This window comes from Hylobates moloch, unplaced genomic scaffold (assembly GCF_009828535.3).
Source record: "Hylobates moloch isolate HMO894 unplaced genomic scaffold, HMol_V3 SCAFFOLD_2, whole genome shotgun sequence".
Lineage (NCBI taxonomy): Eukaryota > Metazoa > Chordata > Mammalia > Primates > Hylobatidae > Hylobates > Hylobates moloch.
In genome coordinates, this window is record NW_026652277.1 from 65,359,321 (window position 1) to 65,377,930 (window position 18,610).

The window sequence follows — 18,610 nt, forward strand, 5'->3', positions numbered from 1 at the left end:
ATGTTCAGTCAATGAGCTCATCAGCTAAATCTGATGGACTGACAGAGAATCCAAACAGAGTAATACAATGACTAAGACAGTAGTTGGTTTGCCCAGAGCAGTCAGATGAGGAAGGGCATCGAGCCAAGTCCAGAGATTCAGGGCAGACTCCAAATGAGCTCTAGCTAACTACAAGACAATATCTCTTGTTTTCAACCCCGTGTAAATCATAAAAACAAGAGGATGTGGCCATTATGGTGTGTTTCCCAAAAACCGCTCATGTAGCTGTGATGTGAGCAGCTAAAGAATTCCACAGGCCGACAGTGGAGGGAGAACCTTAGCCCTAATCTCAGGGCCACTGGATTTAGAAGCATCCACAGTAAATCCAGTACCTTATTAGTTTTCCTCATTTAGCCAGGAGGTCTGGAAAGGGAACTTGTCTCCCACCAAAAACAAAATGATACTTTGATTGCAAGTCTAAATCCAGGATCTGATTTTGGCAAGTCCTTTAACCTCTCAATATCTTATTGTGGAAACAATGGTTAAAAAAAACCACAAAAAGTCCTATCTAGCTTAAATAATTGTGCTGACTCAAGGGCATAACTGGTTTGAGTCTTTGTAAACTGCAGTCCTGTGTACAGGTAAAATATAATGGTGTGGAAGCATCCACCTAGAACACTGACATTCTTCTTTCAATCCTTCATCAATTATTGAGCATCTCCTCTGCCAGCTTCTGCTTTATATGCTTAGGAAACCATGAAAACAAGATAGCTTAGATCTCATTCGTTTTGAAGCTTCCACTAGGCCTTTGATTCATGTGCAACCAGCTTGCAAAATGCTGGTCATACATAAGTTTTGGGCTCTGCCCTCAAGCAGAGGGGCACGGAGAAGATTATGAGACAGATGATGATAGTAATAAGATGATGCATTGAAATCAGTGCAAATCCATTTCATCTCCATCCCAACCTCACCCTTTCATTGCACCATTGAGTTTGGGGTTTGGTTTAGGAGGTCCTGGATGCAAATTCACCCTCTCTTTGAAATAACAATGGCCCTCTTCTCATAGGGTGGTTGTTCTCAATGAACCCAGTAGACATGAATATCCTGCGGGAGCTTCCATTCTAGCAGGGAGATTGAGATGATAAACATAAACACAGGATATTATGTAGCATATAGTTGGAAAGTGATGATTGCTATGGGAGAAAAAAATAGAGCATGGAAAAGGGATTGCGAGTGCAGAAGGCACAGTAGCAGATTTGATATTTTAAAAAGAGTGAGAAAGCAGCAGCTAGAAAGATCTGGATTCTCATTTCAAGTCACCATTCAGAAAAGCTAAGTTTGCTGTATAGTAAGGCTCAGGTGAACTGATCCTGATTTTAGAAACCTCTGGTTACAGAATCTTGGATTGTATCTCCCACTTCATCCTTCTAGACCATCCTGTAAGATCTGTAAGAGTCCATTTGGGAAATCCCTAGGAGTTCTTGGAAAGAACTCCGATTGTTGGTCGGAATAAAAAGAGTTGAATGAGTTCCAGAAAGCCGGGTTCTCAAACTCATGGACAACAATCTGCAGAAGAAGACAACTTCAAAAAACCAACTAGAACAACATGCAGAGAAGATGAGAGGGGCCTCCTCAGGAAAGAAGGCAGCTGGTCCACAGCAGAAAAATCTTGAACCACTTCTCTCAGGAAGATGCGGGGTCGCTCTGCAGAGAACTTCCTAGCTTCAGGATCCATGAGGAAGACCAGAAAGAACAAACGGAGTACTCCTGGAAACAGATATGGGGGCAGTACCAGCAAAGCACCTCAGACCCCAAGGAAGGAAAGAGCCTGGGCAGACCTCACTGTTGAAAGCGAGGACGCATTTAAGAACAGAATGGAAGTTAAAGTGAACATGCCTGAAGAATCGAAACCATGGCTTGTTGGGGACTGGGACTTAGTTACCAAGCAGAAGCAGCTGTTTTAACTCCCTGCTAAGCAAAATGTAGATGCAATTCTAAAGGAGTATGCAAATTGCAAAAAATCTCAGGGAAACGTCAATAATAAGGCATGGGCAGTTAATGAAATTGTGACAATAATAAAAGAATATTTCGACGTGATGTTGGGCACTCAGCTGCTCTACAAATTTGAGAGGTCCCTGTATGCAGAAATCCTCTTGGCTCACCCTGATGCTCCTGTGTCCCAGGTTTAAGGAGCACACACCTACTGAGGTTATTTGTAAGAATTGGAGAAATGTTGGCCTATATATCCCTTGATGAGAAGAGCCTTGTGTTATTTTTGAGCCATTTGCATGATTTCCTAAAATATCTGGCAAAGAATTCTGCATCTCTTTTTACTGGCGGTGATTACAAAGTAGCTTCTGCTAAGTACCACCACAAAGCCCTGTGCTGGTCTACAGACAACTCACTGTTATTTGCCTGAGATCTGGAAACACTTTTTGTTCTTAGTCTTTTTCTTGTAAAATGGATGTTCTTTAACACTGTTAATGTAAAACAGGGCTTATGTTTCAGTTCGTTTTCTGTTCTGTTTTAAACAGAAAATAAAAGAAGTGTAAGCTCCTTTTCTCATTTCGAAGTTGCTACCAGGGTATGCAGTAATTAGAACAAAGAAGAAACATTCAGTAGAACATTTTATTGCCTAGTTGACAACATTGCTTGAATGCTGGTGGTTCTACCCCTTTGACACTACACAATTTTCTAATATGTGTTAATGCTACATGACAAAATGCCCTGACTCCTAGTGCCAAACATTCAATTTAATGTATATACCCAAAACCCCATGCATTTGTTCTCTTTTTTTTTTAATGGTGCTTGAAGTAAAACAGCCCATCCTCTACAAATCCATCTATGTTGTTCCTTAGGCATTCTATCTTTGCTCAAATTGTTGAAGGATGGTGGTTTGTTTCATGGTTTTTGTATTTGAGTCTAAGGCATGTTGTAACATGATAGAGGCAATGCATTATTGTGTAAGCCACAGTTTTCTGGAAAAGTTGATATTTTAGGAATTACATTTCAGATCTTAAATAAAATTTGTTTCTAAATTTCAAAGCAAAGAAAAAGAAAAAAGAAAAAAGACAGTAAGAAACTGTCTTTGGAGGAAAGACCTAAAGGTGAGGAAGTAAGACATGTGTGAGCTTGTAGGGGAAGAGTTCTCAACAGAGGGGAAGGCTAGAGAGGGCCAGACCAGCAAGGAAAACAGAGGGAGCAAGTAGGCCAGTGGTTGGAGTGGTCAGAGATAGCCATGGTGGGATCATGGAGGGCCTTTTGTTCTTGGTCTGACCTGATCGGACTTCTATTTCAAAAGGATTCTTCTGGCTGCTCTGTTGAGAACAGATTGTAGAGGCAAGTATAGGAAGAATGAACCTAGTCATCCCTATGCAGTGGTGATGGCTTGGACCCGTGTGACAGTGGTTGGAGTGTTGAGAAGTGGTCAGTTTCCAGTTACATCTGAAGATAAAGCCATCAGGACTTCATGATGGGTTAAATGTACAGGATTAGAGAAAGAGCAAGAGAGGAGTCCCAGAAGATTCAAAGGATTTGGGCAAGAGCCACCAGAAGATGGAGGTGCCAGCAACAGAGACCTGAGGGGAATGCAGGAACGTGGAACTCCTGTACCTTCTCTTCTCCTAGTTTCCAGGGCATCTTCCTGCAAGTGTATAAAACTGTAGGTAGAGGAACAAAGCTGATATGGTCCTATTTGGTGCCTGTAGGAGAGACTGACCACTAAGACCATTTCATCCCTCGAGACCTCAGTTTCCCTAGTTATAACATGAGATATGTCAGTTACATAAGGAGAGAATTCCTTTCTTGCTGTTAAATTCAAGAACCTAGAACCTAGATCTGCAATCAATTCTTTAATCTTTCAAGCCTTCTTTTTGATTTTTTTTTCCCCTTGGGAAAACATCTCAATAATGAAATCCAATCTTTAAAAATTTTGGTTTTAAACAAAATTATATTGTGATCGGCTTGAGTCTAGGAGTTCAAGGCTACCGTGAGCTAGGATCCCACCACTGCGCTCCATTTATATATATATATAGTGATCAAAATATTTGATCAAAATATCAAAAAATGTTTTTTATAAGTCAGCTTCTCTAAAATAAAAATAAGTATGTCTTGCAATTGTTTATACAATACCTTGTTCCAGGGAGGTAAATGGCTAATCAGGAAACATATTTCCTATGTCATATTTAATCAGAAATTTTGCTCACAAGGTTAAAGTACAGCGTTCATTTTGTGCCGCTGTGAAAATATTCCCTTCCATTTTAACAGAACTAAAAATGCTTCCAAAGCTGCCTGAAAGAATATTCAGCTCCTATAGGTTCTTGCTGCATTTTTATTTCCCTTGGTAACAGCAATTTTGATAACATTGGTGGAAGAAAAGAAGTCACAGTAAAGGATGAAGATGGAGTATCTGATACTATAATACTAGCCTGATGCTAGAGGAGAATGTAATACAGGCTGAGTATTGAAAATTTGCAACTTTTTGAGCACCAACATGACATCGCAAGTGGAAAATTCCACACAGAAGTACTTAAAACATACTGCTTCATGCAAAAAATTATTTAAAATATTGTATAAAAAAACCTTTAGGCTATGTACACTGAGTAAGCTGTATATGAACTATAAATGAATTTTGTGTTTAGACTTGGGTCCCCTTCCAAAATATCTCATTATATACATGCAAATGTTCCAAAACCATAAAAAATCCAAAATCTTCAAACACATCTGGTCCCAAGCATTTCTAATAAAGGATACTCAAGCTGTATAAATTATACACAATTTAATTAATTTATTTTGTATATATATATATTTTTTAGATGAAGTTTTGCTCTATGGCCCAGGCTGAAGTGCAGTGGTGCAATCTCAGCTCACTGCAACCTCCACCTCTCAGGTTCAAGAATTCTCCTGTCTCAGCCTCCCAAGTAGCTGCAGCTAGAGGCGTGTACCACCACGCTGGCTAATTTTTGTATTTTTAGTAGAGATGCGGTTTCACTATATTGGCCAGGCTGGTCTCGAACTCCTAGCCTCAAGTGATCTGCCTGCCTTGGCCTCCCAAAGTGCTAGGATTATTGACATGAGCCACCACCACAGGCCTAATTTAATTTAAATCCAGAAATAATCCCTTAAACTTTGTAGCTCACAAACACATCCTCCCTCTTTCCCCACAACATTCCATCAGACTCAGGGAACGTCATCACACATCAACATCGTCATAGTTTGTATACTGAGTGCTAAGTATGTGCAAGGCATTGTGCCAAAAGATGTCAGACTTAACTCACTTAATGCTCACAACCATCCTGTGAGAAGAGGGCCATTATTATTTCCATGATCAGAGAGAAGGTGGGTTCATATCCAGGACCTCCTAAACCCAATCCCAAACTCGGTGGTGCAGTGAAAGGGTGAGGTTGGGTTGGAGATGAAATGGATTTGCACTGATTTCAATGCATCGTCTAATTACTATCATTGTTTGTCTCATAATCTCCATGCCCCTCTGCTTGAGGACAGAGGCGCCAGAACTTGTGTATGACTGGCATTTTGCAAGCTGATTACACATTAATAAAAGGCCCAGTGGGGCCGGGCGCGGTGGCTCACGCTTGTAATCCCAGCACTTTGGGAGGCCGAGGCGGGCAGATCACGAGGTCAGGAGATCGAGACCACGGTGAAACCCCGTCTCTACTAAAAATACAAAAAAAAAATTAGCCGGGCGTGGTGGCGGGCGCCTGTAGTCCCAGCTACTCGGAGAGGCTGAGGCAGGAGAATGGCGTGAACCCAGGAGGCAGAGCTTGCAGTGAGCCAAGATCGCGCCACTGCACTCCAGCCTGGGTGACAGAGCGAGACTCCGTCTCAAAAAAATAAATAAATAAAAATAAAAGGCCCAGTGGAAGTTCCAAAACCAATGAGATCTAAGCTATCTTGTTCTCATGGTTTCCCAAGCCCAAGTAGAGCCTGGCATACCATAGGCACACCATAGATGCCCCCTGAGTACATGAACGTAAAGATGATCCACAGGTGGGTGAGCAATACTGGGGGCAGGTGAAAGGGAGGACCTCGATGCAATACTGCCAGAGCCCCTCCTACTTAGAGTGTCCAGGCTTCTACATGGGGAGACAGCGCACCCCCCCAGACACTCCCGCCCACTCCTTTCTGGCTCGCTGAGTGACGACAGTTTCAAGCCTCAGCCCACGCCAGGCTCCAGCACCAGCAGAGCGGGTCTGCGCAGACAGAGGCACTGGGCTGCGCTCGCCGCGCACCCCACCGAGAGGAAGGCGTGCCTAGTGGGGAGGCGGGGCTCGAGGGGCCGGGCACACGCAGACACACTCCTGCTCTCTCTACGCACGTTCTCACACTCTCACACCCCACTCACCCTGTGCACACCCCGTTTCTCGTATTCCTCACATTCACACATTCATACCCTCATATATTCACACACACCCATGCTCCCAAACACGCTTCACTCACACAGCTACGCGCACAGGGATCAAAGATCACATTAGGTACAGTGCACACTGCTTGGGTGATGGGTGCACCAAAATCTCAGAAATCTCCACTAAAGAACCTATCCATGTAACCTAACACCACCTGTTCCTCAAAAAACTATTGAAATAATTTAAAAATAAAAAAGGAAAAGCAATCTCATTCCCTACCCTCATTCTAATTCACTTTTCACCTCTTCACACACCATCACGCCCACGTACCTTAATCTCACTCTTGATAGTACTCTTATGCTCGCGCTCATGCACACTCGCCCCCACCTCTCCTTCGCTCTTTATACGCGCTTGCGCGCAGACACACTCAAGGACTCCCTACCCACTTACACTTACGCATGCGCACAGGCTCACACGCGAACTCTGCCTCCTCACTCGCGCTCGCGCATGCGCATCCGTCGCGGAGAGGACTTTGTGCCGGGTGTGGGCGTGGGTGTTTGGCGTTTGGTGGCCTTTGCAGATGGGCTTGTTTTGAGGCTGTGGGGTCAGTGCGATCGCTTAGATTTCCTTGGTTTCCCAGTGAGAAATAAGTTAGCCAGGAAGAGAGAGAGGCGGAGACCCAGGGAGACCGAGACTGGAGGAAGGGAGTAGGTTGCGGTTTTAGAGCCTTGGGAGCAAGAGCGCCGGGTAGGAGCTGTCGCGCAGAGAGCCCCTCGCGCAGCCCCAGAGCCTGTTTGTTTACCCTCTTCCTCGGAGCGGCTTCTCCAGCCGCTCATTTCTTCTGCCTCCCTTGGCCTCGCCCAGGTGTGGGACGCGGGCGAGTGAGGACGAACTTACGACCGTTCTCGGCCGCGCAGCACAGGGTTCCCGCGCTCTGTCCGTATGCCCCAAGGACACAGCGCAGGAGGCTGAAAAAGGGACTCAGCGTTAGAAACTATGGCTAGAATTCTCCCTGTGCCACTTGCTATGTGGCCTTGGCCAGGTTACCGTGTTTCAGAGCCTCCGTTTCCTATCTGAAATAAGGAATCATTCATTCAACAAATATTAATTGCCATCCTAATATATGTTACCTCTGGGCTGGACATTTGGCATACACTGGTGAATACATAAAACAGACCCAGTTTCTGCCCAGGAGCAGTTTGCAGTCAACAGGCATAGGGATTGATTATGATGAGGGCTTTTGAATTAAATAATAAAATATTGCTTTCATCCACTCCAAATGTTTTTCAGCGCTTACTGTGTTCTGGGCACAGGTCAATAAAAACAATCATGTTCCCTGTCCTCATTCTAATTTCAGTCCGTATATTGGACTGGCCCTCAGAACCTTTAATATATAGGAAAACCAATCACATTAACCAACAAATGGACAGCCAACAAATAAGGAAGTAATAAAAGGACCTACCTCACAGGGTTGCTGTGAGAAATAAAGGAGGCGTTAAAGTCTTAACCCACTGCCAGGCATATAGTAGGTGTTCAATAAATGCTAGGTGTTATTAGATGGTTAGTATTGCTTAGTGCCTAAGAGGCTCTGCCATCACTAGCTGTGTGACCTTGGTTCAGTCTTTGAACTTCAATAGTTCAAATAGGGTTCTCCGCAAACATAATGCGGAGAAAATAATGGCATTTTATCTGGGAGGGCTGTTGTGCGGATTAAATGAGGTCATGCAGGCAAGGCTCTTGGTTCAGGAACTGCCACACAGTGAGAGCTCGGAAAATGTAGCTACGAGTATTGTCATATACTCGAAAGGCGACTGTTTTCCTCCTATGCAAAGCAGGTCGGTGTGCAGCAAAGCTGGGAGGTTTCTAATATCATAGGAACGTTTTGAAATTTAGGGCGCAGTCCCAAGTGGGGAAGGCCAGGACGCCAGAGCCTTTGACGGCGGCGGGGAGTGGCGAGGTTCCCCTAGCAGGCGAGGTTAACGTAGCTGCTGAACAAAGGTATGCCAAGAAACCGAGGGCTAGAAAAACTCCACACTGGGCGCCTTCAGGGTGCGAGCGCCAGGCTGTGGAGGAGCCTTAGAGGGCAACACTCGGCCGGCAAAAGGCGTGGGGGGACGGAGAGATGATTGTGCAGCGGCTTCCTGGCTCCTCATTGCTAAGCCCAGGGACTCTGATACCTAATGTACAAGCTTCAAGAGCCCGTGGAGCTGCAGATCTCAGGTAATAATAAAATCAACAAGAGAAGCCACGAGCCTTACCAGGCACCAGGCCCGGTGTTAGGCAGTCCTTAATTCTTCACAAAAACTCGAAGACGGTGGCGTTTTCTCTATTTTACAGATGCAGAAACTGAAATTCTTTCTCCACTTTCCTTGGCCTCCTTTCAGTTTTTGCAATTAGCCAAGAGAAACTCTCGGAGGCTCCCGTGAGCACCCTTCGGTGGCCCGGAACGCATTCCCCATCCCTCTTTCCCAGGCCAACACCCGCACATCTTGCAGGTCTCCGTTTAAATGTCACTTCAAGCTTCGGTTTTATCATCACCCAGAGCCCCTTGAGCTTTTCTTCCATTTTCACACGACCTTTTTAACTCACCAGCTCCGAGTTAATTTATTAATTCGCTTAACTTGGAAACTCCCCGGGGGCGGGTCTTGTGCTACTGAATTCCCTTGCGCGCAGCCTGGGGTATAATAGGCGCTCAATACACACTTTCTAACTATCAAATGACCAGATAAGGCTCAAAGAAGTTACGTTGCTCTCTTCAGATTCCATGATAGGAGGGCGTAGGGGGCAGGATTTATCATTTATTTCTCAACTACATCAGAACTGCATGCAGAATTCTGGTTGAATTCTGTCTCCCCCTCCATCTCCACCCCGCCGTGTTCCAGCCTCGCATCATTAAATCGAAATCCCTTAGGTAATCAGTATTTTTATAAAGCTCTCCAGGTGATTTTTGTAGATGACCAAGATCGAAAACCAGAAGGGCTGGACTGCTAAAAATTATAAAGAATTGCTCTTATTTTAGTGACTTTTTTTTTAAGTCTTTGCTCCCATAACTAAGCAGCTATTTTGGCTCCAAGCTTTCAGAAAATTTAGGCCAAGGGAAGTGGGGAATTGGTATGCATGTGAATAATTCAACCCTCCTCTTACACACTCCCTGCCTCCCCCGCCCGCCCTCCAATACAAAAACCACATCTCTGAATAGGGTGGTAAAAAATAGTAAGTGCCAGGAGAACTGGAGAGGGAGGGAGGGAGGTGAAGCATTTGCTTCAATTATCCGGATAATTGTTCCCCACCTCAGGCCATTGTTACTGAAATGAAGCAATATTCTATTGGATACTGTCTCGGCCTTTTCAGGCCTGCACCCTGCAGTGCCTAGCACACGCTGGGCACAGAGTAGGCGCTCGATAAATTTTATTCTGATGACAGAGGGGAGCTCTGAGGGTGGGAGAGGGATGCCTTGTCCGGCTTGAGGATTTGGGGGTGGGCGAATATTAATTAAAGTGAAGTGGGGAGCAGAGGGGCTGTGTGGCAGGCATTCAGTGCCATCAAAACTTTTTTCCAACTGGGCTGTTCCTGAAATTCTAAGCCAAACCCCTCACTTATTTCTCAGAAGACCTCCACTACCACCCCCCCCCCCCCCCCCCCTCTCCCCGCTGCTTCTTCTCAGAGGGCCGAATTGAACTCTTGCAACTGTAGTGAGCACAAAGGCGAATTCAGGTTTCTCAAAAGCCCATCCGTTCTGAATAAACACCAGGGAGAAGCAAGATTATTTTTGGTGGTGCGTGAACACAGGGCCCGCAGCCTGCCCTCCCTCTAGAAAGGCCTTCCCTGGCCTTGCATTAAAACTAACAATATTGGGGCAGCTGAAGGAATAGCCTGGCTCCTGAGCCCCCCATCACTCAAGCAGTACAAGAATGTGGGGACTAGCTCCCAACTGCCCTCTTTCATCTTGACCCACAGCTTTTCAAGAGGAGCTTGAGTTCTCTATGAGTGTGTATTTGCTAATTGCAGCCGGGGCTTTAATGAGATTCTTTTAACTCCCCCAAGCTCGTTTGCAGGTTATAGCCTTATCTGGGGACCCACGTTTTCCACCCTGGCTACACATCCTGTGAACAATTGCCTCTCCAGAGCCTGAAAAGAGAGCGAGCGCCCCATTTCTGCTGAATACACGTCTCAGTTCATCCAAGGCTGGCGGGCTTTTGATGGCCACAATGCAAGTTACGCCCAAAGAGTGTCTCTTTGGTCAGATCGACAACGCTTGGCTTCACGTTTGCAAGTTAAACGGGCAGAAACCCGGCTGAAACTCCCACGCCAGACGCCAGGGACATTTCCCTCCGCCCTGCTCAGAGCAAAACTGGGGAATGGGTCTGGGCGGGGGGAGGAAAGAAAGGAGGGGTAGTTGTGAGCAGAGGGTGGGGGAGAAGAGAGTCCTTATTCTCAACAGCCATCTAGAAGAAGAAAGGGGGGGGGGGCATTTTCTCTGGCATTTCTTATTTTTATTTTTCCATTTTGCTTTGTTGGCAGCTTTACCCAAACAAAAAATAAAATAAAAATGAGAGCATTTTCTCCTTGTCTTCACCTAGGTAGCTGCTTTCCTACAGCCCCTGAAAATGTGACTCCTTCATAAAATCAAAATTTATGATTATTCAAATGTTGGGGACTGTGAAAAGAGAGGAAGAAAGAGAGAAAATTAATATTGCAGCTGTTCTTCTGATTAATGAGAGATAATTGCTCATGAAAAGTCACCCCTGTGGCATTTTGTTGTCTCCTGGATCTTTGTTCTTTTCCACTATTATTGAGGACTTTCTTGAAGACTAAGCGGTTCTTTTCAATTTTTGGGTATTCAGAAAGGGTTGCCTGGTTACAGAGAATGGGGAAATCTCGGGCTATATCGGGTAAGATGTGCCACAGACAGCAATATCACAATGCCACTCGGAGAAAAGGATGGATACAAGTTAACGATGCACTTTCAATAAAACATTCATAGACTTGTTCACGCTTTGATAATGACCTCATTAAAGGGAGCTGGGGGCAAGTAAGTCCTGTCTCCTGTTTGTGTTCGGCTAACAAAACCCAGCTTTGAGATCATTCATCGCTTTGGAAACTAATATGAAATCAATGTAAGAGGAGCAAATAAATCCGAGGCGGCCCCGCCAACTCCCGGGCTGTCCCGCCCTGCCTGCAGCCTCCATTTGGAGCTGGAGAACCATGTGGGCAAATGCTGAAACTAAGAGAAAAAAGGACTGGGGATGAAAGTGGTGGTGGTGGGGGGGGAGGGGGGCGGGGTTTGGAGGACACAGAGGGAGGGGCAAAGTGGGAGTTACAGCCTGAAAAAAACAGCTAAGCACAGGAACGGGTCAGAACTCTGGGGCCTGTTGAATAAGCAACGCTAAGTCCCTGCCCTTTACTTTTCCTGACTTTGCCCATGAAAGGAAACAGGAAGAAAGAGAAGTGAGATAGGAATGTGGGGTTCAGGTCAGGTGACATTCCAGAGCTGGGAAGAAGTACTGGAGACCTTTTGGAAGCTAGAACTAAGAATTCAAATCTCAAGGTTGGGCTGAAAGGAAACTGCTCACCCAGGCTCAACTTGGAGAATCCAGAGACAAGAAGTCCATGCCTCTGCTATTCTTTCCAGAACAGCTTTGATTTTTTTTGTAAGTTGAAGGTAAGGGTGGAGTGCCTTGGCCAGGAGGAGGTACAAAGAACAATTTTGTTACCATCACATATGTGACACTGTCTTGCACTCAAGGAAGACAAAATCATCCTCTATTGTCCTGAACAAGAGGGAGATAATAAAAATATTTCCCCCTTCCTTTAAAAGAACTAATTTTCTCCTTGAATTGTGAAAGTAATGGCTTAGGTAACAGCCTGTACTCTGTACCCGACTGCTTAATACCGAATAAATCCTTCCACGTGGCTCCCGGAGTCGTGGCAATTAGAGCTCATTATAGGCTCATAAGAACTCTCATTTTGGGGATTACTTAATGGACGATGACATTTTATCGGACAGAATCACTGAGAAATAAAATTGTGTGGCGGCTCAGGCACTATGGGCACACGCCAGTGGTCTTCTGCTCCCTCTCAGGAAAAGAAAGCTGAACTTGGGGTCTCCTGCTGGTTCAGGGCACTGCACTCTGGGGAACAGTAGGGCTGGGCAGGGCCGGGGTGGGGGGGGCAGTGCTGCCCCGGGGGCATGGAGGGTAGGCTTCCTTTGAGTAGGGGATAGGCAGGTAGGGCCAGATAGGGGCTGGACTCAGAAAAGGAGGAGGGAGAGAGACTGGCAGACACTGAGAGATCCAAAGAGAACTAGGGAAGTGAGTCGGAGTGGACAGAAACTATGCAAGAAATGGGATTCCAGTATACTTGCTCTTGGTGGGCTGAAGCAATTAACCTAGTACCCTAAGGGGCAAGTTTTTCAGACATGGTCTTGCCTTCAGCCTCAGCCTGGTCTGAAACCACTGCTCCCCTTGAAGTCTTTAGGAAACCCCATGAGCCCCTCACATTTCTCAAAATTCCTTGGCACTGAAAAATGAAAATTTCCATAGTCAGACACAAATTGAATAAGATGCACAAGCCTCTTGCATAGTTAAGATTCTCTAAAGTAAAATGGTCTGCACATGGGTGCAATTTCTAGGACTTCAGCATAGGAGCTCTTCCTCTGAACACATTCCAAACCGCTGGGAACATTGTGACTCAAACCATCTGCCCAAAACAGACTGCGGATAACCGGGTACCTAACCCAGAGGAGGAAAAGAGAGAAAGCTATTATTCTTAAAGAGTATCTATATCTATATATGCATGTATAGTTGCAAAGTGAATGGGGGAAATCGAGTCATCTATTTGGACAGTTTAGGACTGTAAAAAATATCCTGCCATTCAGCAGGATATTTTTGTTGCCATTCTCCATCAGTGGCTCCAAGCCTTCTTCCTGGGGCTGAAATGATTTCAGGGATTGCCTAGATCCTCCAGTCATGAACAAGGGCGGGCTGGGGTGAGCCTGAGCGTCTGCAGACCTTGTGGTACAAAAGTAGTTACAGCTGAGCTGCCCCATGTTAAGCCCTGAGACTCCTTAATTGTTGTCACAAGATGTTGGATTAGCACATTTCTGGAATAGCTGTCTGTTTACACTCCAGAGACCCACCGTCCACTAACCACTTTCTAATTGAATTCTAATCACATTCAAATAGCTCAATAACCAGCCTCAGCTGCAATTCATAAAACTTTAATTGCCATCCATAAATCCTGGGCTCCCCAGAGCGGGGCATCCCTACAACCCAATTAGACTTCTCTAGCAGGCAAGAGAGACCGTCACAGAGATGGAGAGGGGAAGACAGAGGATGGAAAGATAGAGCCGTGGCTCTAGCTAGTGCTCTCCTGGATTTGGGCATCTTGTTCTCTCAGGTGGAGGGAGTCCTGTCTCTAAGTTTCTTAGCACCATCATTAACTCAGGATTGAAGTTAGCCCTTCTGGAAAAAGAATCAGACTTTTAGCTATTGCCCAACCTCATGGCCCCAGCCCGCTTTTCTGCAGGGGGAAAGGAAGAGAGAAAATGGCCACCTCTGCTGCCTTGCCTTCTCCGAAGATAAATAGTCCCAACAGTTTGGCAGCCACCCTCTCTCGGGCAGTGAGAGTTGCGCAAGACTTCCATGGACCAGAGAGATTTCCCTTACAAAGCCACTTCTTCCAATCAGAGGCAGGATTCCCTGGATGGCTGAATCCTCTTCATCCTTTTTAGGTTCTTAAGATGCAGAGGAAAGAGTGCTTCCTGGTTAGCCTTGCTAAGCTGCCCAAGATTGGTAAAAATGAGGGACAGGAAATCCCCAGACCCAGAGCGAAGGTCTATCTAATCCCTGCTCCGTCTTTAGGAGGGCTTGGTGTTTGAGGTCCTCCCTCCAAAATCTTCAGGATGGACTTTGTAGGGTTGCCCTGGAATGCCATAGTGTTAACTACTTGGAGAAAGAAAAGGGTGACTCTTCAGCATCTCTCTCTCTCTGCGGAAGTGGGAGGTGCCGATCAGAAAGGGAAACAAGGAAGGGTCGTTGGTCTGAGTGGCCCCAGGAGGGCCCCAAGTACAAAGACACTTAAGACCTTGTCGAACATCAGCATGAAAAGCTTGACGGTTTCTTAGCTGGGAGGCCTCACTGTTCTGCACCGGACCGTCCTGAACTAACCACCTGAATGACCTCTGCCAAGTCCAAAAGCTGTGGACAGGGGTAGGTGTAACCGTGGCCAGAGCTGCGCTCAGGGACTGGACGACTGCCAGTCCGCCGCCCGCACAATCCTGCTCCAAACCGCAGGCCTCACACTTCACCGCGCCGCAGCCACTCCTACCACAGAGGAGCTGCGAACACTGAGCATTCCTATTAAAAAGGCCTCCAAGTCCCCACCTGGTACGCTTTGCGGTGGGGCGTGGGGAAGAGTTGGGCTGGGGCCAGGGTAGCGAGATGGGGTGGGATGGAGGATGCAGCGCTGTGATTTCTCAGTAAAGCGTGGAGAAAGAGGGGGAGGAGGCCGGCCTCCCCGGGAAATTAACAAAACCTACACTTTGCAAAGTCTCCCCCATCCCCCTCCCCCGAGTTCTTCCCCGCCGCGCGCCCGCCCCTCCTCGCGGCTTCTGTTGTGACTCGGGCAGCCTATCCCGAGGGTGGGGAGCTGCCGAGGAGCCTGAGCCGAGCGGTACTCCGCAGCATCACGTGCCAGGGTGGGGGGCTATAAAATACCCGAGCCGGGGCGCCGGGCGGGGGACGTGAGGACCAGCCCTCTCCGGGGACCCCTTTGTTCCCAGCCTAGACGCCAACACCTCTGCGTCCCCAAGGGCTTGACTGCCCGTGTCTGCGCAGCTCCCAGGGCAGAGCTTAGAACACTAGAGGAGAGGGGTCGCCGCGACCGGCCGGGGCTTCCAGCCACCCACCCCTCTCGCCATGTCTCGCTCCTTCTATGTCGACTCGCTCATCATCAAGGACACCTCACGGCCTGCGCCCTCGCTGCCTGAACCGCACCCCGGGCCGGATTTCTTCATCCCGCTTGGCATGCCGTCCCCATTGGTGATGTCCGTGTCCGGCCCCGGCTGCCCGTCCCGCAAGAGCGGCGCGTTCTGCGTGTGCCCTCTCTGCGTCACTTCGCACCTGCACTCCTCTCGGGGGTCTGTGGGCGCCAGCAGCGGGGGCGCAGGGGCCGGGGTTACTGGGGCCGGAGGCAGTGGGGTGGCGGGGGCCGCAGGGGCACTGCCTCTGCTTAAGAGCCAGTTCTCTTCGGCTCCTGTGGACGCGCAGTTTTGTCCGCGGGTGAACCATGCGCATCATCACCACCATCCGCCGCAGCACCACCATCACCACCATCAGCCCCAGCAGCCTGGCTCGGCCGCGGCAGCGGCAGCAGCAGCAGCAGCGGCGGCGGCCGCGGCGGCCTTGGGGCACCCGCAACACCACGCACCTGTCTGCACCGCCACCACCTACAACGTGGCGGACCCGCGGAGATTCCACTGCCTCACCATGGGTAGGGCGGGGTCTTGGGGCACCTGCGCTCCGCGTCTTTCGCGCTCCTGGAGCAAACTTTCCACCTGCAGTGGAGGAAGTGCGAGCCCGGGGACAGGGTGAAGAGGGAGGAGGGGCTTTTAGTGTAACTGTAGAGTCAGCCACAGAAGTTCCACGAAGGTAGAAGTTAGTTTCCAGCTTCTCCACTCAGCCTGGTGCGTTTTACTCCTGGTACTAGGTGCTCGAGTATTGCCTTATTAATACTGGGGCCTTAGGGACCTCGAACGTCACGGCGGAGAAACCGGAGGTTAACTGCTTGGGGTTTGGGGTGGGTGTGTTTGAACCTGTGTGGCATCCCCGCGTCGGGGCTGGCTAAAGCGTTTTGACGTTTTTGGCTAAGCCTGCGCGCTTCTCCGCTAGGCTCAAAGAGAGAGATAGTGCAAGCTCCCATCCCTCTTTAGTCCTGTGACTTCGCATCCTGCGCATCGAAGACCTTTATTTGATTTGCACGTCTCTTTTCTTCCCCGCTAAGCAACCACGTGCCTTGAAATGGAAAAGGGATACAGATGTTCGGCTGGGCTTCCCCGGGTGGGTCCCTGAAATGCGTCCTGGTTAGCACGTGGGGTGGGAGCGCCTTGCCCGAGCCTTACCTCTCTACCCTCTCTTCGCCGGTCCGCAGGAGGCTCTGACGCCAGCCAGGTACCCAATGGCAAGAGGATGAGGACGGCATTCACTAGCACGCAGCTCCTGGAGCTGGAGAGAGAATTCTCTTCCAACATGTACCTGTCTCGACTCCGGAGGATTGAAATCGCCACTTACCTGAACCTGTCGGAGAAGCAGGTGAAAATCTGGTTTCAGAACCGCCGAGTGAAGCACAAGAAGGAGGGGAAGGGCACGCAGAGGAACAGTCACGCGGGCTGCAAGTGCGTCGGGAGCCAGGTGCACTACGCGCGCTCCGAGGATGAGGACTCCCTGTCGCCGGCCTCGGCCAACGATGACAAGGAGATTTCCCCCTTATGAGGGAGGGCGTCCTCCCTCACATTCCCCGCTCCTGGCAGGTCAGGCAACGCCAAGGCGTGGGGCACCCAGGGGCCAAAATCCTTGCTCATTGCAGTGGTCCCATCTGGAGAAGAAACGAACCTGGAAGTTCTGGAATGGACAAGCTAGGGCCTGATCCTTCGCGTCTCCTTATTGACCTGTTTATCTAGGGCTCCAACTCGAAGTTATAGATTTTTTTAAAAAATGTAAATAACCTATAATTCAACTCATTCTTGTCGTACAACAGAGGAAAAACAGGGTTGGTTTAAGTTTAACACTGTATGGGGTTTTTGAAAGCACATGTCATTTTCCCATCCCTACTCTCTTTCAGAACTCGATAAGAACACAGGGTTTATTGATTATTTTCTCTTGTCGTTTTCAAACAAAAACACCCAAGTTGAAAATAATTTAGAAAATTAGACCCTATAGGTCTTGCTTTCTAAAATTTCAACTGGGGAGAATTTAAAATCTAAGTCGCTGGAAGTCCCTTTGTATGTGAATAGTTTTATATAAAATTTATATTTATATTTATTTAAATAAATGAAACAAAAACCAGAATTTTAAATTTGTGGTGTTTGCTCTCCCTATCTTCTCCTGCCCCCTCCTCCAATGTCTAGAGAAAGGCATATGCAGGAAAAAGCTGTCCGAGGAATTGGAGGAAAATGTTGAGTAAGAACTTGGTAATGTGGGTCTCTTGACTGGGGAGTTTGTGGCTCAATAGGTTTTCTATGTAACGGAACTTTCGCCAAGGAGGCACCTTTAGTCATGATGGCATCTACCAGGCAGTGCCTCTCCATCCTCAAAATAGGCAACCTCCTATTTTGATAGGACAAATCACTCCATTTAGACAGTTGATAGGACAAATCACTCCATTTAGAATGACACTGACCATTAATGACAGGTAAACCTTTATTTGCCAAGGAAGGGTAAAAATCCCCCATCTAGTTTTTGTTTTCTTCTTTCTACTTCCTCATTTCTCTCAGTACGGAAACTTGAATTATGTGAAGGAATTTGTAGAGTCAGAATAGTTTTAGGAAGAGCAACAATCCATCAAACAGGTCAGAAGCAAACAGTGGAAACTTAAAAACGATGCTGCAGGCAGAATTAGCGGGTTTCCCTCAATGTTGAGAAAACAAAAAGTCAGGGACAGGAATTATTCTGTTCAAAGAGTTATAATCTCACTTTTTCAAAGCAGCCCAGAGATGCCTTTAGACCTTTGAGTTTCGGGGGTTTTTTTTCCCGGTCTCCCTAACGTTCAGTTAATTTGGCTCCTTTCTAGTCCCCGCCCGCCCACCCCCCTTCCCATAGCCTAGCAGAACCACTTCCTTTAAGCCTGGTCCCAGAGAAGACTTATTTCTAGCTCTTCCCTCAGCAGCGCAACTGGCTCTCTCCTCAGTGCAGCCTGGGCTTGTTATCTTAGGGAGAGAAGTGAAGAAGCTGGAAACAGGAAAACGAAGAGGTCTCATTCCCTGCAAGCTGAGCCCCACTCATCCTCAACTGGTGTGATTTCTGATTAGGTTCTATAAAGATGCCACCCAATAGGTCCAAGCTATAGGAGTTAATGACAACACAATACACAAGGGCTTTAGGTCTGAGTTACTTGAGGCCGGTCGGACTGAACCTTACCAGGTACGGTTGGGGTTCTAAAACTGGCCATGGTTTTCCCTGAGTGTTGTATTTAGCGCGCGCGCGCACACACACACACACACACACACAGTAGGCTCAGAAGGAAAATCCCTCTTCGTTCCGTCAAGGGACATA

General features: G+C 47.5%; 1 protein-coding gene and 1 pseudogene across 1 annotated transcript; both read left to right on the plus strand.

The window, feature by feature from the left end:
- Positions 1-1,502: 1,502 nt before the first annotated feature.
- LOC116810264 (mortality factor 4-like protein 2) lies at positions 1,503-2,398 on the plus strand (annotated as a pseudogene).
- Positions 2,399-15,077: 12,679 nt separating this feature from the next.
- Positions 15,078-17,407, plus strand: GSX2 (GS homeobox 2). The gene is made up of 2 exons (XM_032151242.2): positions 15,078-15,833; positions 16,491-17,407. The coding sequence occupies exons 1-2, from the start codon at positions 15,260-15,262 to the stop codon at positions 16,829-16,831; spliced, it is 915 nt and encodes a 304-aa protein (XP_032007133.1). The 5' UTR covers positions 15,078-15,259; the 3' UTR covers positions 16,832-17,407.
- The last annotated feature ends 1,203 nt before the right edge of the window (positions 17,408-18,610 follow it).